The 21,918-nt window shown below is 42.9% G+C and overlaps 1 protein-coding gene across 4 annotated transcripts in view; it reads right to left on the reverse strand.

Annotated features, from left to right (window-relative positions):
• The window catches only part of RUNX2 (RUNX family transcription factor 2), a 326,623-nt gene that overhangs the window by 64,836 nt on the left and 239,869 nt on the right, over positions 1-21,918 (reverse strand). Inside the window, exon 8 of one of the 4 annotated variants that reach the window (XM_077903813.1) lies at positions 17,306-17,670. The exons of the other annotated variants lie outside the window; for them this stretch is intronic. Coding sequence (XP_077759939.1) covers positions 17,654-17,670 — 17 coding nt within the window. The 3' untranslated portion in view covers positions 17,306-17,653. Of the gene's footprint in view, positions 1-17,305; positions 17,671-21,918 lie in introns of those variants that run through there. 4 annotated transcript variants of the gene reach the window in all.

Raw genomic sequence — 21,918 nt, forward strand, 5'->3', positions numbered from 1 at the left:
TTCACCACTCCACTGCCCTAACTACTTCAGAATCACCTACTTAATTATATGTAATATATTGTCATGGCCTATTATTGGATGAACAGCCAGATGTATCAGTAACAGCAATGACTTTTTAGTAGGACTTAGAAATAAATAGTCTCACTAGGGGCACCTGAGTGGTTCAGTCAGTTAAGTGTCTAACTCTTGGTTTTAGCTCAGGTCATCTCAGGGTCATGATCTCGGGGTCATGAGATCGAGCCCCACATAAGGCTTTGCGCTCAGCAAGGAGTCTCCTTGAGATTCTCTGTCTCCCTCTCCCTCTGCCTCTCCCCTCTCTCTTGCACTTTCTCTCTCTAAAAATAATAATAATAATAAAGAAATACTCTAACTAGCTAAAAACAAAAAACTAGCAAGCTCAGGATATTTGTACATATGTTTTGATTACCTGATTCTCTTAAAGTAAAATTTAATGGGAAGGAAGTGAAATTCCAGAATGTTCTTCTGATGGATAAAAACAAATAAACTTGAGTAGTATAGGCATATTTCTCTCTAGATAAAAAAAAACAGACAGCTCCTAAGATCACACAAATGTCAGACAAATTCAACCCCAAGCACATGAAGCTCTATCCCACCATCTCCTAATTCTTACTACCTTTTTTCCAACTCCTCTTAGATTTCTGCAATTTTGAGAGTATTTTTCTAACCCCAGGCTCCCTTTTGTCTATTAATGAGTTTCTCCTCATCTTTCTCTAAGAGACACAGAGAGAGAGGCAGAGGGAGAAGGAGGCTCCCCATGGGGAGCCCAATGTGGGGCTCCATTCTAGGACCCCAGGATCACTATCTGAGCTGAAGGCAGACACTCAACCACCAATGCAGTTCTCACTGTCAGTTTCATCAGCCAAGTCAGACTCACTTTCTCACAAAGAAATTATAAGTTCATTTATCAGCTCAAATAAGTGTGTTAACACGTGTCCCTATGACAACTAATTCATTTCTGAATTAGCATTCTAATAGATGGTGAGTGGGGAGATAGAGTATCATGGCAGATTCATACATAAGCACATAGATACTTGCCATGAGTTTGTCATGGGATGAAATAGAGCTCTGCCCCCTTCCAGTATTTCTCCTGAAAGTTCTCCTTCCTCTGTTCTACTGGGCACTCTTTCTTGGGAAAAATGCCTTCTCAAAATATTTCATTACTCAGAGACCCAGAGGATATTTAGACCTTGGGACAATGCTCTATAGTGAGATTGAAATGCTGAGTGAATGCCTTTTATTTTAAAAGTGTGAGAGGGTCGATTGTAAAGGGATGATAGGAAAGGAAAACCAGAAGTGTATTCTCAGACTGGTGAGCTCTAGAAAGGAGTGCAGTGGAAGTTGAGAATCTGAAAATCAACTCTGTGAAAGCCATATGTATCTGCATAACCCCTCAAAAATCTTCAAGTACCCCCAGAAAGAAGCAAACCACGGTGTGAAGGTGGCTGTTCTTGATTGAGCACACAAGATGGGGATCATTCTGGGGCAAGCAGCAAGAAGCATCTGCTGTACCACCCTCTGCCCCTGCTACTCCAGCTGTCACAAGCAAGAGGTATCACCTCTTCACTTAGTTATTTATTCATTCAACAAACATCTTCTTTGTGTGAGGTACAGTGCTTTGTATGTCCTCTTGGCACCGTGTCCCAGGGATCCTCTTGAACAATCATTATCAACAAAATACAGAGACTCCTCTCTGCCCACAACCAAGATAAGTTTGCATCATGGACGAAACCAGGGTGTGTGTCGAGAGCAACCAGTTACCCGGTTAGAAAAATCTGCCTGCAGTATTTCCAAACACGTGAGCCCACTAGATTCCAGATCCAAAATAAATTAAAATAAAATAAATAAAATAAAATAAAAAATAAAATAAAATAAAATAAAATAAAATAAAATAAAATAAAATAAAATAAATAGCTGGGAGGGGCGCCTGAGGGAAGAAGTCATATTCTAAACTCATTGTTAACTTGCTAGGAAGTGTGAGTGATGAAAATGGCCAGAAAATATGATCCTTCGGTGAATTGGGAACTCACTAATGTTTAATTGGGCCTCCTGTGAGACATTTAAATCTATGGCCAGCTATCAGGGGTGAGAATTCTACTCTAGTGGCCCCCAAATGATTTCACCTTCACTTTCATTTTAGTGGTGGAGGGAAGCCAGGACATTTGCCAAAATATTTGAACTGTGGGTGTGTGCGTCAGCCTGTATGTGTGTGGTAGTCACCACTGAAGAAACTCAGAGCTCCGTAATCTCTTTCAGCGTGTCGCTTACCAAAGACCAGGGCAGCCACCCTGGAGGTCTGGTCGCTTCTAGGGACCCTGGATTTCTCAGTTTCCCCACACAGAGTTTTGTTCAAGAAGCGTGGCTTAAAAATGACTGTCTTCAAATTTTCAGCAACTATTTACAAACCTCCTTAAGGCTGACACCTGGGTGTCTCCAAATAAACAAAAACAGTTTGCAAAGTACTCCTTAGTTTCTTTACCCCAAACCCATTCAAAATAAACAAAAAAGTGAAATGTTGGTGTTTTTTCTTTTTCTTTTAAAATTCCACCTCACATCACAGGTATGGGGATTGGAGACAAGTGGGAAGACATGGATAGGAGGCAGGGAAGTGGAAGTTCCTGGCTCAGCTCAGTGAAGGGACTTCCGGGGTGGGGAGGCTGTGAGTCCTGGCCCCACACTTCCTTGCCCTGTGCTCTGGGCTATGGTACTTAACCACTGGCTGCCTTGGTTTCCTCCCCTGCAGAAGGAGGAGCCTCACCGTGGGTGTCGTGGGTGTCGAGGATGCAAGCAGATGGGGGCACAGGGAGTGCATAGCCCAGTGCCCCCATCTGGGCACAGAACAGGAGCTCAACCATGTTTGTAATCACTGTTGGTGGCACCGGGCAAGTCCCTTAGTTTCTCTAGGCCTCCAGGCTCTCTCTTTCTGCCAAGGTGGGAAAAATGAAGCACATTTGATGGCTTTTTCTAAGGGCAAATTTAACTGAAAAGCAGTTGGATCAAAGAGCAGTTTCTCTCTCCATTCAATAGCAAATGTCTTGAAGTCTAGGAGCAGGCTCTTGTTTTTGTGCGTGTGTGTGTGTTTTAATTTTCTTAAATTTTATTTATTTATTTGAGAGAGAGCATGAGCAGAGGGGGAGGGGCAGAGGGAGAAGCAGACCCCCTGCTGAGCAGGGAGCCTGATGTGGGACTCGATCTGAGGACCCGGGGATCATGACCTGAGCCTAAGGCAGACGGTTAACTGCTGAGCCACCCAGGCGCCCGTTTTTGTGTTTCACCCAAGCTCCCAAGCCCCCTCGATTGCCTAACAGGACCTTAGACACAGGAGGCATCAATAAATGTTTATTGAGTCGAATTATCTTGAAGGTTCACTTTATGATAAGGGAGTAAATGAGGGAGGCCGTTTATGTGGGGGTGTGAAAGCGAGCCTGGGAGAGTCTGTCTGAGGGAGAGTAGGTGTGATCATTAGTGATTTAGAGAGGCAAGGGGACGACTACGCCTGAGTACAAACATTTCTATAATTACTGAGCCTGCTTTAACTGACCCAAAGCCTTTACCGGAACATAAATCTCCATCTGGCAGGTAGAAATGCCGTTATTAAAACTTAAAAATAATAAAGATGTACGTTTTTGCTCTCAAATGAATCAGATTTTGATAATGATCTTCCAAAGATAAAGTGTGTGTGGGGAGAAAATGAGTTGCGTGTTTTCCATCTTTGCCCTTCCTTGCCTTTGTTTATCAAAAACATCATCTAGAGGGTTTTTTCACTGCAGAAAACAATGAAAATCAGCCCCTCGCTTCTCTAGGGGCTTCCATTCACCTCCCCTGTAAATAATACCAAGTACAGAGGAAGCCCTTTGAGACTTGCCTGGGTATCCAATACTCTACTTCAGAAACTTGAAATTAAAAACAAATCTAACAGTGGATGTTAATTTATTTTTTATTTTTAAATAAAGGAAAGGGGAAAAAAAACCCACCAAACGTTTCACCTGGCATGTGCATTTGTGATGACTCACTTCAAGAAAATTCTGAGGGGGAAAAAAACCCACCTGACTCTTACCTCTAGGAAATTCCCTTTTCATGGGAATGAAAATCCTGGCTCCCACGCTCTCAGATCTGGGGACCTTGGCGTGGGGAAGTGGGCCTGTCTTCCTGCCTTGAAGCTACAGGCCCAGGGCAAGTAGTGCTTTCTCTCTTAACCAGATCATATTTTTCGATCTGAACGATTTTATGGTGGGGGCTTAAGCGACTTCCTACATTCCCGTTGTTGCTCTTAATTTCTCCTACTTGGAGTGAAACCCCTACAGGGAAGCTATAAAGAAAATAAAACAAAGAAAGAAGGAAGAAAATGTTTCTCTTCTCTTTCCTCCCTAAAACCCCCTCATAAACATCCCACCCCGTGTCACAAAATGTATGGCGCGCGTTAAGCTTTGGCAGTATTTTGACACGGTGCGAGGTCCCTTCCTCCTCCCCTATTCCTTTGAGGTTCATCTTGCAGCCCAGGGCTCTGTTCCCCTGCCAACTTGGTGGGAGTGTTTAGTGACTGGAAGGCTGTGGCCTGCTCTCCCCAGAACTTCACACTTCATTTTTCCATATCCCTGGGAGCAGCAGCAAATATCTCACCAGCCTGGTTTGCTGGCTACTGCCATAAATCAGACTTAGCCCTCAAAAAAAATATCCAGGCCTGTCAAGGCATTAAGCTTTTATTTTCTGACTCGATCCAGTGGTAAATGAGAGCTTGTATTTTCCTTTAAAACTGTAAAGGGATTTTTAAGGATTGTCGCTGGATGACTGCCAGCTCCGAAAGATACAATACAGAGGGTAACTGGTTAGGAGAGATTTGGAAAAGTCTTAAGTATGAAAAATGGCTTTTCTTAAAGGTTTTTCAATGAAATGAGAAACGGAGCTTACATTTCATAAAGGGTTTTTTTTCTTTTCTTTTCTTTTTTTTTTTTTTTTGTGTTCTCTGAGAGACCCGAACTATTCACGAGGAAAGCATTAGGAAATGAAGAGCCACTCTCATAGAGAAATAGGAGTTCTATTTGTGATGCGTGCCCCCTGGTTTCCTCTATGTACACAGATAGTGGGGCCGGTTCATTAGTCAGTTCCTGCCATCAGTGCTGACCATATGACAGCAAGAACAAACAGACCGGACAGTTTTATGTGCTGTATATTAACTGCTTCATAATTTCGGCCTGCAAACCAGGACAGTCAGGGAAGTCTAACTAAAAAAACAAAAACAAAAACAAAAACAAAAACAAAACAATCAAAAACACACACACACAAAACAAACAAACAACAATAACAACAATAACCCTGTTCAAAATTCTAAGCAAGCTCACAAAGGTGCAAATCTTGCCTGTGAGATCGCTTCTTAACATCTCCCCTGGTTGAGCAATCAAATCTCAAACTCCGAATGCTGGAAGCCTTCTTGCAGTTGGGAGAGCAACAAAGTTAAAGCAGGCAGGTGTTGCACCCCAAACACCACGTCAAGGAAATCTGGAAAAAGGTGCAGGGAATCAGGCTGAGATTGGGCACTCTGTAGAAAAACAATCTGCTTGGATTTTGTGATGTGTCATGTTTCATGAAGGTACACATTTAATTTCAGTGAAGTGTAATGAAATGAGAATAAACATAATCTTTCCTCTGCCTGGTGCAGGTCATCACATACACTTACAGTCCGGGGTCACAGGGGGTATGGGAAGGCAGGGGAGAAATAACCAAGGGAGAGTGAAGTCCCTTTAGGAGGGTTTCTAAGTAGCACTTACATCAAGATGAGACTGAGCAAGAAGGGAACAAGCCCATGCAGACAATGTGCTCTGGTTTTATAATCAGGGAAAGTAGGGGTGAGGTGACTGGGATGGACGAGAACCCGGCAAGCAGTGGGCCTGGGACATGGAGATGACAGGCGCCTACTGAGGAGTGTCCTAAGAACAGTGGGGAAGACATACCCTGGGCAGATTTTGCAAGGATCCCACAGACTGTCCACCCTGCTTGTGTCAGGATTTATGGACCCCTCTTCCATCCAACCCCAGGGTGAGCTAGTTGCATTAAATCTTGGGTGTTCCCAAGGTGAGGCATTGTCTTCTTGAGAGAGTGCAGAAAAACCTGAAAGCAGACTTTCTGGCCTATAGCAGTTGGAGCAATGAGTTGAGTCTTGGCAACCATTGGATCCCTGAATGAATCCTCTCCCAAAGCTCTTTCCAGCTGATCTCACTCCACTACTTCAAACCCTTCAGTGGCACATGGAGCCCAGCTGTCCATGGCGGAAGCTTCTACAGCCGCATCCTTCACCTCCCACTCCCACTCGGTGATCCATAAGAACCTTCTGTCAGTTGTTTGGATTTGCCGAGCTTTCTCTTTACCCTCTGAAAACTGAGGAAGAGATATAAAATTCAGATTTCAATGCCCATAAGATAAAGTTTTATTGGGGCACGGCCATGTTCATTGGCTATGACATGGTATAATAGTACCAGTGAGTGGTCAGGACAGAGATCATGCAACCCACAAATATTTGCCATCTGGACCTTTACAGAAGACGTGTGTGCTGATGTCTGCAGTATTTGCCCTCATCAAGCATACACACACCCGCAATGAGCCTGGCCAGCCCCATCTCTTCCTTCAGATCATCCTAAGAACTAATTGCTCCTTTCTTGTACACCCTGCACTTCTTGCATAGTAAATATTTTGTATATTGAATTCACTTCTAAATGTTCTTTCTTTCAAAGTACAAAATGGCAAAACTATTTGATGTAAAAATTAAAAAGCTGTCAAGCAATCATAAAAAAATACTCCAATTGAAATCTGGGATAATACATCCAAAATGGGATGCCTGGGTGGCTCAGCGGTTGAGCCTTTGGCCCAGGGCGTGATCATGGAGACCTGGGATCGGGTCCCGCGTCGAGCTCCCTACACGGAGCCTGCTTATCTTTCTGCCTGTATCACTGCCTCTGTGTGTGTGTGTGTGTCTCTCATGAATAAATGGATGAAATCTTTTAAAAAAAACTAATATATATATGTATATATATATATACACACACCCAAAATGTTCATATAAGTTATCCATAAGTAGTAGAATTATATTATATACCTTTCCAAATTTTCTCTCTAATGCACATGTTCTACATGTTTACAATGAATAGATGTTATTTTTAATGAAAATTTTACAAAAATATGTATTCAGCATCTTTTACATGAAAGGCCCTGAGTTAAGGACCATGGAGGATATAAAAATATACAAGAAATAATCCTTGCCCTCAAGGAAATCTAAAATTGGTAGTTTAAAAATAAGGACATGCATAATGATAGTGACAATATGCACATTTTGCCTACTTTGGTTGAGTATTCAAGAAAGCAGCTATTATTTGCTGAGGAAATGTGTTTAAGTGTTGTTGGATAATATACATGTGTCTATGTCTGTCATCCCCTATGTCATGCCCTCCCCCTATGGACACCCACTTATTTACTATAAGACCTGGAATATGTCTATATGATTTTTTTAAATGGAGTATAAGTGTTTTAGTTTACATTAAAAATATTCTGGTATAGTATCACTCTTTAATTTGCATTCTTTCAAAGAGCAATTAGAATTTCCCAAAAAGGTTTTTGGGCAATCCTCAGTTAGGTTAATTCCCAGATGTGCTGTGGGCTTAGCTGCCACGGCAAATAGGATCTCATTTTCTATCACCTTTTCTAGTTGGTTGCTGCTGATGGATAATGAATCTTGACTATGGCAACCTTGCTGGGGAAGGGGAAAGTAAGTGAAACAACAGAGGCTCTTGCAGACCACTGTGCCACCAAGCGTGGAGTTCAAGTCTGCCCCTGAGGTTGAAGAGCCTGGGGTGGGGCGGGGTGGGGCAGGTGGGCAGGGGTGGGGAGCCATCTCTTATCTGTGCCACTGATCAGTGTGCTTCATGCTCTTCATAACCAAGACCCCTGAAGGCCTGCTTCTTGTGTCCCTGGTATTTCCTGACCCCATACCACTGCCACACTCACTACCCAATCTCACCACACAATCACACCTGCCAAGGAAACCTTTCTTTCTTTAAAAACCCACCTGAAGAGTCTCACTGAGGCTCTAAGCCCGCAATCTCTATTATAAATCTGTTGGCAAGGAACAGCTCCGGCGGTCTCCTCTCTCCCTGTGAGTTGCACTGGTGCCCTCCTGACAGGCTGAAGATGCCCTCCAGTATCGTATGGGGTAGGGCTTATTATTTTAGGGCATACCTACTGGTTCAACAGCATCTGGAGGGATCTAGCACCAGAGGTTTCAGGTCTTGGCTGGTCCCCCGCTTACCACCACCACCTGAGCTAAATCATGTCACTGGTGTCATAACCCCCTGGTTCTCCCAGAGGTTTGCTGAAAGGACCATTTTTGGTGGGAGTAAAGTGAGCTGGACCCTTTGTCCACATCTACAAAATGTTGGGAATAAGCATTTGAGAGGCGTGTCAAAAGACTGTATAGATAATCAAACCATCATTTATGCAGGAATGAGCAATACTACCTCTCACAATGGCCAGGCCCAGCTCTTCCCCAACACTTGCCTTCTCAAGCACAGTTATCATCTGCTTCTTTCCATAACTAGAGAGGTGGCTCTTGATTACAATCACCTGGGAGCTTTTAACAAATGCCAGTACCTAGGCCCCACCCCAGAGAAACTGAATCAGAATTTCCTCATCTGCGATGCCAAGAACATCAAGTTGGGTCTCTGAGACCAAGTAGGACACCTCTGTGTGTGAGGGAGAGGTGAAGCAGTGGGGTGGAGAGCTTGTCCTCTGCCCCACCCCTCTGTAACCACATCTAAGTCAAAACCACAAAACCAAGTAAACAGGCAAGTGAGGGTTGGTGCAGTGATTGGAAGGGAGGGTGAGGGGTGCAGTAGGGAGGATAGATGAGGAAGAGAGGCCATATTTTACTGACAGAGCCTTCCTCAAGTTCAGAACTCACAGGCCACGAGGGAGGGGATCCTCGATTGCCCAGGAGAAGGATGGGCCCACCAGTGCCCCGGCTGCAGAAGGAGCTCCAGCTTGGGCCAGGCCTTATTCCCATTCCTCCCTGCAGCTTGAGCATGCTCCTCCAAGGGCCCGACTCACATTCACGTCATCATGGCCGCTGCTCAGGCCTGGGCTTCTTGGGTGTCCTCCTGGCTGCCGTGTGAGGGAATTGATTTCCTAAAATGCCACAGCCTCAATCCACCATTTCGGGACTGGGAAGCAGGGTGGGCCATGTGGCTCAGGAGGATGTGTTAGAGCCAACAGTTAGAGATACGGAAGACTCGTTCTGGGAGTGTTGGGGTAGGACAATTTGCTCACCAGGGGTGTTGCGAAGAAACAGAGGAAATCAGCACTCTGAAGCCTCATCTAACACTTCCACCAAAATCACAAAGAAACAGAAATGCCTTTGCTTCCATCTCTGTCTTCTTCTTAAAATGACCTCTTTTTTCCCAGCCCAGGCCCTCTTTGCTTCCTCTCTGTAACAATAAATACCTTTTACTCAATACTGGCTAGTGCTAAGATCATCGTGCTAAATGCTACCTTCTGTAGTATTCTGTTCACAGAAGAAGAAATTGGGGCTTGAGGAAATTAGGTGGCTTGCCTCAAATCTCCTGTCCAGTAGTTGGTGGAAGACAATTTGGACTCAGGCCTGTCTGAGGCCAAAGTTAGTGCCTCTGATCACCACACCATGCTGACAGCTTTGTAGGCCAGAGTTGTCAGTAAAGTCAGACTTGGTGCTTGAAGGCCTGACCATCATCCACCAAATTCACCAGAATGCAGGGCTACTTGGACAAATCTGGTGGGAACAGTTTCAACTCAAGTTGGAAGCCCCCACAGGCTTTGGAATCAAACAATTACTTGATTATCCAAGCTTCAATGTCCTCATCTGTAAGATAGGACAATAGTATTTACTTCATAGGATTATTGAGGAAAATCAAATAATACAGGGGAAATATTTACTACAAGGTCAGGCATAGCATAAGGGCTCCATGACAAAGCTGTTTTATTACTAATGGTATTAGTATCAGAAATATAACCATCCAGATATTTACTTGCTCATTCAGTGAATATTTATGGAGTGCCCTGGACCAGTCCTGAGGTACATGGGTGAACCAAAGCTAGAACACTGGTCTCAGTTGACTGGTTCATTCTCCCTCCAGCTAGAAAGTTGGCTATGGAAAGCAAGTTGCCATTGGAAGGCTGCCTGAATTTATGGAATCCTCGGACAGTAATGGTGAGTGCCTTTAAGTTGTGACAGCTTAAAGTGCTCATTTCTCTTCAAGCATCTTTGAATACTGAAACAGAGCTCAGGACTGCCTGTCCCATGGGCAGGAGAAATGCGGAGAGAAGGGACCAAGCCTTACTGAGCACTTTCTGGGTGTCAGGCACCATGTACCTTGCTTTTATGCAGGGCAACATCTCCTCATGTATAATATGCCTCTAACTCATGACACAAGAAATGCTTTTAGGCAGCACTTAAGATGCTCTTGGACATCATGAAGTCTCAGCATTAAATAACACTGACTCACCAAGTAAGGGAAGAAAGACCCTGTGGTGACAGACTCTAGTTCTGGATACAAATCACTTTGGTCTCTGTTGTGTCTATACCCCCCAGCTAGCTGTGTGCTCTCAGCAAGTGATTTATTCTCTCTCAGCCCTGGTGCCTTTAGCCGGAAAAGGGATGTAAATAAGAAGAGTACCTGTCTCTTCTGATTGTGGAGGTGTCAGTGGCAATACACATAAAGAGGGACTCAACAAATTTTACCCATTATTGCTATTCCCTGGCAGTCTTCTTCATGACACCAAGAAGACAGTCTCAGTAGGAGGCACTGGTAAATCTAATAATCTCTAATAGGAGAGAAACCTCAGGCTCAGAGAATTCCATGGGTGGTAGTACCTGGCTATGACTTAACACCATTTTGTTTTCACTGTGGGGTGTGCATGTGTGGTTAACGTGGAATTGTGACATGTGATACTGGTTTTCCATTTCTGGTAGCAACAGAAAGCTTTCTTTTAAAACAAACACTTCACTAAAAAAAGAAAACAACTTCAGTGCAAATATGAGGAAATAACAGGAGAGGTGGCAGGTGAATATAGCAACCATCCTGATGTGGCATTCCAATGACTGAAATTTGGGAAACGATGACAGGGCAGCCCTATATCATGGCTTCCAGCCTCCAGTTAGAGATGAGGCTCCCTAAGCTTAAGAGCAGTAAAGCCAAGTTCTGAACCTAGTTCCTCCTCCCTCCAGTACCTATGCTCTTTCCCAGTACATGCTATCCACACCCATTGCAGCCACCCATTTTTGAGACTCCAAAGACACACCACTGTGCTTCAGCCACCTTCCCTTTAGCAGGTCTTGCACCATTGCTGTAGTGTGTCACTTCCTGGAGTGACATCTAGTCTTAGGGAGAAGTCCCAGTCCCCTGTTGTTTGAAGTATTCTTAAAACACAGCTATAGACTGTCTCTAGGTGTGGCCTACTTTTGCACATGGCTAACCTCACTCACAGGGCATCCGTTCCAACTACTTCCTTCCTTAGATGGCAATTGTGGCACCTTGCTGTAGCTCCTCATGTTCCAACCACACATCCGAAACAGATGAGCATCTCAAGAAGCAGGAGAGGCCAAAGCCACATGAAGGATTCTGTTTCTACTGTGGCTCTGATTTCTGTGTCTCACAGCAGAAAAAGGGGGCCTCCAGGCAGACATTGTCAGATAAGCAGTATTCTTTAGCACAGGTATGGTGGTAGCTCTAAGAATTTGGTGAACTAGGGAGCTCACGGGATATGGTTTGGGAAGAGATGAGAATCATAGAATTTGAGATGTAGAAGCCCCCTAAAACTACACAGCCCCACTAGTCTGCTTCATACGCAAGAGGAATAGAGGCTAAGAGGTTACATGACCTGCCAAGGTCACGTGCATCCCAGTCAGAGCACTACCATGTTTCCCTTTGGGCTTCCGAACCCAATTTGACCTTGGGTCTCATTAAAAATTCTTGCCATGTCTTCTTTCTTCAATGGATCATTTAAAATAGAAATAATAATAAATATAACACCTCGTTGTATATGTGTAGCACCTTTCTTCCAATAAATGGTGTTCTTTCAGCTTGCCCACCCACGCTGCACAGTGCGGAAGTGTTCACTGTGGACTCTGACACTGGTTATTGACTGGAGCCCAGCCTCTAGCCCACACACGTACCCCTATTGAAGGTATAGCTCAGAGGACAGGGCTCAAGTCCTACAGGGAGATCTGCTATTAGCTACCTCAGGGAAGTGTTAAAGAAAAAAAAAAGCCCTCACACATAATATATATGAGAAATACATTTAGAAAGCTCAATTTCTACCTGTTTTTAAAATCAACTATTTCTCTTTCAACGATCTAATTCTTTGATTCTTCAAGGAATAATAGGCCCTTTCTTGTATTTAGTAGTAATTGTTGTTGTACTATTAGTAGAAATAGAATAGTGGCAAGTTACAGTAATGACTATCATCTATTAAACTTCTACACAGAAGTATGTCCAGTATCTTATTTAATCCTCACAAAGAATCTTAACCATGGAGGTATTACTACTTCACAAACTAAACTCAATGAAACAAACTAAAACTCAGAGCCTTTTCTTTCTGACAATAGGACAGACTAGATTTTCAGAGAATTTTTGAGTGCACTAGGTAAAGTACAAAAACATTTTTCTAATGTATAACAGATTTGGCTAGAAAGTGAAGTAATTCCTCGGGCCCCACAAATGATCAGAAAGCCCAAATCCAAAGGAGTCATTAAGTGCTTGAATCAGCATTTCCCACACACGAGGGACAAAACCTGAAGCCCAAGATGAATAAAATGTCTAATCAGGGACCCATAGGTAAAGCCAAAAATAATGAAGGGCAACGCTCTCAGTGAGTGAACTGAAAAACCCTCATGCCATAGAACAAGAAGATAAAGATACACACTCAGCGTGGCCTTAGCTCTGAGTGGAACAGTAAAAGAAAAGGAAAAAAATATCCCCTCTCTGTTTCTAATTTCAGATCTGGACGTCCATGGGTTTGGAGCTTAAATATACATAACCATTACGGCTGAAAGAAAACTCTGAAAATTTGGTTTAAATTGGTTCTAACTTGGCAATATCATCAGCACCTGGCAGAAGCAAACTCTAATCTTCTTTGGAGGAAGATATGTTTAAAAGATATGTCAAATGTCAAAATGAATTCTTACACAGTAAGTTACAAGGGAAATGAACTCTTTTTTTAATTTTTATTTTTATCATTAAGCACACATAGAAATCAACTACCTTGAGTGAGAGTCAACTGAAACAAGAAACTCTAGAATCAGATCTAGGGAGACCACAAATACTAGAACTAATCAAACACAGAACATGAAATTAGTATAATTAAACGTTTTTAAAATATCAGACAAGGTTGAAAGTATAGCAAAGAAAAAAAAGAAACTATCATAACTAGCCAGATCTGAAAAATGACTGACTAGAATTTCTAGAAATGAAAACTATGATCAATGAAATTAGAATTTCAATGATGAGACTACAAGAGAAAACAGATGAACTAGGATGTTGGAAGATTACACAGATTTGTAGTAGAGAAGGAAACAGCAATGGAAAACATGAAAATATTTAAGAAACTCGGAAAATAAGATGAGAGAATTCTATAGGAAACAAGAAAGAAAACAGAAACTAGCAATGTTAAAAGAACTAATGACTGGGAATTCTCCAGAATTAATGAAAGCACCAGTGCATGAATAAAGAATGCCCAGATAATCCCAAACAGTATGAGAAAAAAGAAAGCCATTCCTAAACATATCATAGTGAAAGTGCAGAACAACAACAAAGAGAAGATCTTAAAAGCAATCAGAGAGAATGAGCAGATTGGTAAGGAAAATCAAATGCATTAATATGAAATAACTAGCAATCTAGAATTCTATTTTCTTATTTTGCAATCTAGAATTCTAAACAAGGAGAGCTATTTTTTTAAAATGGGGTGGCTCAACGGTTGAGCATCTGCCTTTGGCTCAGAGCTTGACCCCGGGATCTGGGATCGAGTCCCACATCTGGCTCCCTGTGAGGAGTCTGCTTCTCCCTCTGCCTGTGTCCCTGCCTCTCTGTCTCCCTTGGTGTCTCTCATGAATAAAGAAATAAATCTTAAAAAAAAAAATGGGTGGTGGTCAGTGGCAAAGTAGCAATCTCAAACTATCACAAACGTAGAATTTACTACCAGAACATCTCATTGTAAGGACTTTTAAACGATATGCATTTTAGAAAAAAAAAAAAAAAGATTTCAGAAGGTAGGTCTGAAATGTAAGAGGATCAGTGCACAAAGATTTAATTTAAGGTAAACATGATTAAATATAAATAGAAATTGGTGGTATAAGATAAAATCAAGAGTTTTGAAAAATCAAGAATTCTTTGGATATTTAAAAAGGGGTGGCTGGGTGGCACAGTCAGTTGGGCATCCAGTTCTTGGTTTCGGCTCAGGTCATGATCTTGGGGTTGTGAGATCGAGCCCTGTGTCAGGGTCCACACTCAATGCAGAGCCTGCTGTAGATTCTCTCTCTCTCTCTTTCTCCTTCTGCCCTTCCCTGCACACCTGCTCTCTCTCTCTTTCTCTTCTGTCTCTCTCGCTCTCGCTCTCTCTCAAATAAATAAATATATTTTTAAAAAATCAAGAGATTAAAATCAAGACAACTGCATATAAAATTTGAAAGTGAATAATCAGAATTCAAGAGCTCTTTGCTTTTTTATTGTTCAGAAAGAACTTAAACATACTGATGAACTTAATTCTGTTAAACATGCATATGTTTCTTTTAGGGTGGCCCCTAAAAGAACTGGAATGCAGAGTAAACACCAGAATTGGGGGTGAGGGAATGAAACCAATGAATTCAGAACAAGGAAGCAATGAAGAAAAAAAGCAAACAAACAAACAAACAAAAAAAAAAAAAAAACCCAGAAAAATCAGGATGACTATTACTAGAAACTGCAGAATAGGATGGTAAAAATGAATGAAAATAGTTATTACAAATAGTGTAAATGGGATAAACTCTCCAGTTAAAAGGCAAACTATCAGAGTAGAGCCTAACCTAGAGGGAGTAGTTGGTCCAAATTGAAGAGGAGTGGAAATAAGGTTTAGAAAGTAAACCCAACAGCACCATGTCACATAGAACTTGAAAAGCTTAGCTTAGTTACTTTGATTCAACAGGCTCAGCTGGTGAGAAGTATGCAGCAGGAGTCTGCTATTTTTCATTTTTTTGTTTTGTTTTTATTGAAGTTTGATTTGCTAACATATAGTATTACACCCAGTGTGCTATTTTTCAATATGAATTCTATTACTAGTCGAATGAATTTTTGTATGCGCATAGATTATGTTGAGAAACATTTTAAAGATAAGAAGGAACAATTTCAAAATAAATAATAAGCCTCTAGTTTGAAGATAAGTAGAAAAATAAATAGCTACTTTTCCTTTATGAGCTCCTGTATTATTTGAATTTGGAAACATACGTATGATTTTTATGATTAAAAAACTCAAAAATAGGCAATGGGGTACTGCAGAATTTTGAGTCTGAAGGGACTTAAAAATATTATTTGGAGAGTAGACTGCAAGGTGAATTGAGGGATCAAGAAACAAAGACTAGAATCAGAGAATTATGTTGGAACAACTAAAATGATTGTCTGAGCCAGTGTAATCAATGTGGAATGAAAGGAAAGGATAAACCCAAAAAGAAAGAAGTGATAGAATTTGTTGACTGTTCTTGTTCCTGCAGGTCCAGGGTAGTAAGAGCAATTGAGTACTTAAAGATGAAGGTAGAAGCAAAAATTACTTAATGAATGATGATGATAATGCCTGTTCTAGTCTGTTCCTGCAGGAGGATTCATTTCCAGAAGGAGCCAGCTTCAGGGAATCTCTGATTCAGAGAGGAAAAGACTCATTGGACATTCGGGAGGGTTATACAGAATAGTGACCCCTCCTTGATACCTTTCCCTGAAGTAAGTTGACATAGCAAAAGATGAAATACCACTATGGCCTTCAGAGCCTGGAAAACGCAAGCCAATTTGCTTAGAATGCAAACAATAAACAAAACTCTCATTTGCATGTTCTCCCAGGACCCTCCCTAATCCCAGTCCACAACACTGGAAGATGTGGAATGATAGTGGCTTTTCAAATATAATGTTGGAAGAAAGAGGGCAGTATACTGACCATACCATAGGCCTTTGCATGGGGCTGGCCGGTGCACCCTCTGTGCCTTGGATGAGGTTGGTTCTGGAACCATGCTGCCCAGCACTTACATATGAGATCTGAAGCCCACAAAGGTAAGGAACCAAGTCCCTGGAAATGGAGGCACCTTTCTCATCAATGTTGGTGCCTCCAGATGGTTTCCAAACTGGCCATTTCCCAGGCCTTCTAGAACTCCAACTGTGTGACCTGAGCACATTAGCTCACTTCTCTGAGCCCTAGCTTCCTCATTTGTAGATCAATGACAGCGACAACAGACTTCTAAAGGGTTGTTATGATGGCAGAATGAGGTGATGATACAGAAAATTACTTGACACAGTGCTTGGCCCATGTACTAACTTAATGCTTATTTTTAAAAATTAATTTTTTAAACGGGAGATACAGGGAGGAGGGAGAAACAGAGAGGAGGGAGAGAGGGGAGAAAGGACAAACTATAATCTTGTAAGGCAGGTGCCCCCTCCCAAAACAGGGACAGCAGTATTTGTGTGCCAAGGAGGGTGCCACTGTGGCATCTCTCACCAACATTTCAGATGGGATTCTGAACCTTGAGGCCCTTTGGACATTAAAATCCTTTCTGAGTAGCAACATTGCCCTTGAGCTTCATCCCCAGATTCTCATTAGCATTTCCTAAAGTCTGGAGCCCTGAGAAATGACCCAAGGGCTAGCAATGTGCTCAAAGAAATGTGGCCTTCCTTGGCTTTGCTGGTTCTAGGTACAAGGGCACATCCTAGCCTGAAGCTTTGGTGCCAGACTAGCTGCCACCACAAAGCCCATCTGCTCCCATGGTGTTAGCCTGCTCCTACCCTGGCTCTCATTACTGGTAAGTAATGTGGTTTTTAGAGAACATTGTACATGGAGTCAAGACATGGAAGGAGTTATTTATTTTCCCTGAAGACAGTTTGTTCTTTTGATAAACTATTTTATTTAATATTTTATTTTATTTTATTTTATTTTATTTTATTTTATTATTTTATTTTATTTTATTTTATTTTATTTTATTTTATTTTATTTTATTTTATTTTATTTTATTTTATTTTATTAATACCAATAGTGGATTGTGTTTTCTCATGATGAAGCTTCTCCATAGCCCTGCCCCCTGCCTCCCCATTTCAGACTTTGGCTATAAATAGGAGTTTCTTTGTTCTGTCTCCTCTGGGCAATAATTGGAAACATAAACGGGGAGACACCCTCATGTCTTTCCATGTCTCTTGGTTGTTTCTCCACAAGCAGACAGTTGCACAAACAAACAGTCTGCTTTGTTTGTGTTTTCTCTGCAGTCACAATTTCTTCCACCAAATGTTTATGCATCCAGCATCTCAAGAACTTCAGGACCAAGACGGATGGTATGTTAATATTCGTTTGAACATGTGCACTTAATGTGCTTGGTTAATTGGAGTAATTAGTAGTCTTTTCATTCCAAGGCCGTTGCTGAAATTAAAACAGGGCAGTTATTTCTGTTAATGGACTAACTGAAGAATTTTTATTTTGAAAGTGAATCAGGACTCACAGACATGAAATTCTGCTCTGCAACAGAGTAAGAAGGGACATACATCCTGAGGACCTGGGGGGCTTCTGGGAGAGTTCTCAGTCTCATTTAGACCCTCTGTATTTCCAACCATCAAAAATTACAATGTTCAGGGTGATACAGTTTACCACCCAAAGTATGACTTTGAAGACTGAAGTGGGGGTCCCATTAGTGATTTCATCAGCACAATAGTCCTAAACAGGAACTGTCCCAGGCAAACCAAGAGTATGGTCACCCAACCTCACAGCTCTTTACATGGGACATTCACTGCTTGATTCCATCTTCTCCTCACCCTCAGCCATGAAGGAATGGATCATTCTCACTGAACAGATTAAGTAACTGAGGCTGAAAAGCTAAGTGACTTGCCCCAGGCCTGCCAAGCAGTGAATACAGCCACACTCAACCTCAGTTCTTCTCCGGAGCCGAATTATTCATCCACCACACTGACCCACATTCCTCTGGCCAGCCAGGAATGGCCACGGGAGTAAGTAGTAGCATGTGAGCATGCGTGGCAGAGCCGGAAGCTGGATGGGAAGAGCAGAGTGGCAGAAGGAAGAACTGCATTAAGGAGCAGGCGGGGTGTCCTGGCCAGGAAGGCTCACAGGCAGTGGCTTGGATTTCTGAAAGAGGCTGACCTTCTCAAGGGGCCTCAGAGAAGGCTGCTCTGACGTTCTGGCCCAGCCTCCTGCTCCTTGGGCCTGGATGCGGCCCAAACAAGCTCCAGGGCTCCTGTGTGGCCAAGGGAGCTCTAATTATAAAGGCAACGGCTGTTGTGACAGTAGTTTTTAAGGAGATAATTTTTGACAAATTCCTAGACTGAAAGTGCTGGCCATAATGCCGTGTGGTCTGTGGGCTGTCACGGTGACTCTGGGTGTCATCCTCATCTGTGACTCATCTACCAGGCAGTGCCGATTCTCTCCTTCCTTCCTACCTGCTGCTTCTCGCCACCTCCCATCGCTCCTTCTCCTTTCATCTTTCCTGCTTGGTGAAGGCAAAGGTACCCTCCCTGCTCTGCTTGACTAATTCCCTCCGATACAGCACTTCTATCTTGACAATTAAGGCGTCCCTGTGAAGTTTCCCTTTGTACATTCCCCTGTTCCTGTGTTCCCAATATTCAGGTATCATCACTCAATAACCATTCGACAGCAGTAATGCTTTTCATATGGAAAGAATTGGTTTTTTATTGATGGCAAATGTTGTGATGAACTTTCATGCCCACTTGGAGCCAGAGGAGCTTTTTATTGGGTGAACCGCACTAAGATGTGGTTCCAAGAAATGTCTTTGGAGTGTGGACTGAGATGTACTTTTGGGAACAGGTCTTGTGGACAGGGGTGGGGGTGGAGGGCAGGGAGCCTTTCCCTTTATCAAAGTCTCATCAATCAAAATGTATAATAGCAACATTATTAATAACCCTATGGTTGCATTGCACTTGGTATTTTTCCAAGCACCTCCCTGGAACCCTAAAATGAAGATTTAGGCAGATATTATTATTTCCATGTTAGAAGTTAAGCAACATTGTAACAGGACTGACTGGCCTCATGAGTAAGGAGTCAATTGATAAACAGGTGAGTGTCACAGGAGAAGGAGAAGGATACTTTTAGCATGTGGAAAAGCTGTCCTTGGGCATCATAGATGCTCTCAGAAGATCAGGAGTCCTTTCCAGGCTAAATTCTTCTCTTTTTTTTTAAATTTTATTTATTTATTCATGAGAGACACAGAAAGAAAGAGGTAGAGACATAGGCAGAGGGAGAGGCAGGCTCCATGTGGGGAGCCCGATAAGGGACTTGATCCCAGGACCTCGGGATCATGCCCTGAGCTGAAGACAGATGCTCAACTGTTGAGCCACCCAGGTGTCCCTAGGCTAAAATTCTTCTAAAAGTCCTCTTTGCCTAGTCCGACTATAAGAGCATGACCACCACATCCAGGTATGGTGCTCCTCATCTCAATGCCACTTGCAATTCAGTTAAACATCCTGACATCTAACCCAGATGCAGTGGAAAACCACAGGGTATTTAACAAAGGACGCCATCTAGCATATTATGTGGCGGACAGAATATGAATGCCATGTAATCTCCAAAGGACCTAACAAAAGAAGGGCAAATACTGGAATATGGAGGTGGTGATGCTGGTGTATCCCATCCACGTTAGCCAATTGGCTACTTTGGACCACAGCCCAACCCTGCACTCCTCAAAAGCAAGCCTTGGCACTGGCTTTGATAAATTAAGAGAATCAGGGGACTAGACAGGAACTTGGAAACCACCTTGGGCCACCGCCACCACTATTTTATTAATATAGGAGCTAAAGCCCCAAGACCGTGAAGGGACTTGCCCTAGTTAGAATGGTTAGCCAGGGCAGAGGGGTGCTAAGAACCCAGGCCCTCCCAGAGAACGCAGCTCTTCATTCAGCCTCCCACACTGAATCAGTGGATCTTGTAGCTCACCCCGCCTGACTTTTCCTCTTCCTCCTTTATTACTTGTCAGCAGCTGGCGCTCAGAGACTCAGCAGTCTGAGTTAAGAAGAGGACATTTTGCTACACACTTGGTTTCTCCATGCTTCCCTCCACCTTCATGTCCACATACTTCACTACGAGGCAGCAAAATTCCCTAAACAGCAGGTTGTGCAGGAAGCATTGGCGGTGGTGTGAACCAGCAGGTCCTATAGCTCAGTGGGGAGGCATATGCTCAGTGGCCAGCCAGCACTTCTTGTGGGGTGTGCTAGGAGATGTGTCCTGACAGCTCAGCTTCAAGTCTTTCTGCATCCCAGACACCCTAGGTTACCTAGGACTGCCTTGGGAAGAAAGGTGTTTTTCTGTTTCTAGGCCACCAGCTACCATCATTCACGGATGTCCCTCACCAGGTCCACAGCCCCCTTGCTTGCGTTACTAATTGGCTCATAATGCAATAGTTGGATTCTTGGGAGCTCAGATTTTTTTTGTCCTTTATGACCTAACACTCCCTGGCTCATGTTTCAAGGGATGTTTTCCTGCTCACCCTTTTTGTCTTCCTCTACTTCTCTGTCTGCTCTTTCTGTTTTGCTTGGCTTAAGAAATGTCATATTTCATTCTAAGCCAAATGCAGCTCCTATGTCAATTCAACTTCAGTCACAGAATATCAAAGCCAGGGCCTAGACCATGATTAGCTTCTATAGACTCTAAAGTTGTAGGAAATTCCATCTAACGAAATCTCCAGCTGATTACCCATGCTGTATGCAATGTTCTTAATTTATATTTCACTTGGCAAACAAAACAATTTATAGGGATTCCACACCCCCCAACTTTCCCTCAAAAATCAACCATCCAGCACTACTACCATCACTGTTCGATTAATGAGGAAGCCAGAGCCACCAGCCAGAGAAGTGGTGACCAATAAGGCTCTGGTTTCACAGCTGTTATGGGCTCTCAGCTGCTGGACTGGCCACATGGTTCCACCCAGTCCTGTGTCCTTCCAGCATCTGTCACATCGGTCTTCCTCAATCCTTTTCCAGTTTGGAACCTCCCAGGTTCTCTGTATGAGGAGAGCTTTAGGGCTGTTTCTTGTACACCCATGGCCATTGCTGTTTCCATGGGAGGTATCATGAATAAAGTACCTATTCCATGCCGGACACCATGCTAGATACTGTGTATGTATTTTCATACCCAGTAAAGATCATGCACATTAGCTCATGTGACCTTTACCATGATCTTACACAGGAGATATGAACACTGAACTCAAAGAGGGTAATGATTACCCAAGGTCAATGAAGGATTCAAATCATAGTCACCTCATTTCAACACCTGTGTGCTATCCAGTATGCTACCAAGTTTTCTCAGGGAAATGATTTCTGCAAGTGGCCCTTACCAAGCACAAGAACTTTTACCATAAGCCAGGTTTTCTCCTTTACCATTGTATTGAGCTAATTCTTTTCATCATACTGCTAAAGCTTACAATCAGAGCTCTCCCTTCGGGAACACAGGCCTGATGACCATTTACAGTGGCAACCCAGCACGTGCATTTCAGCGAACAGATAGAGCTAGTGGTGGAATCATCAAACCTGAAATAACCAGCCCTCCAACTCCAGGAAAATAGCCCCAAAGTGCAAGCTGTTCCCGGGAATAGCCTAGAAAAAGCATTTCTAGTGGTTTCTACTTGCCCTCAAGAAGGACAAGGGGACC

Source organism: Canis aureus, chromosome 7 (genome assembly GCF_053574225.1).
Source record: "Canis aureus isolate CA01 chromosome 7, VMU_Caureus_v.1.0, whole genome shotgun sequence".
Lineage (NCBI taxonomy): Eukaryota > Metazoa > Chordata > Mammalia > Carnivora > Canidae > Canis > Canis aureus.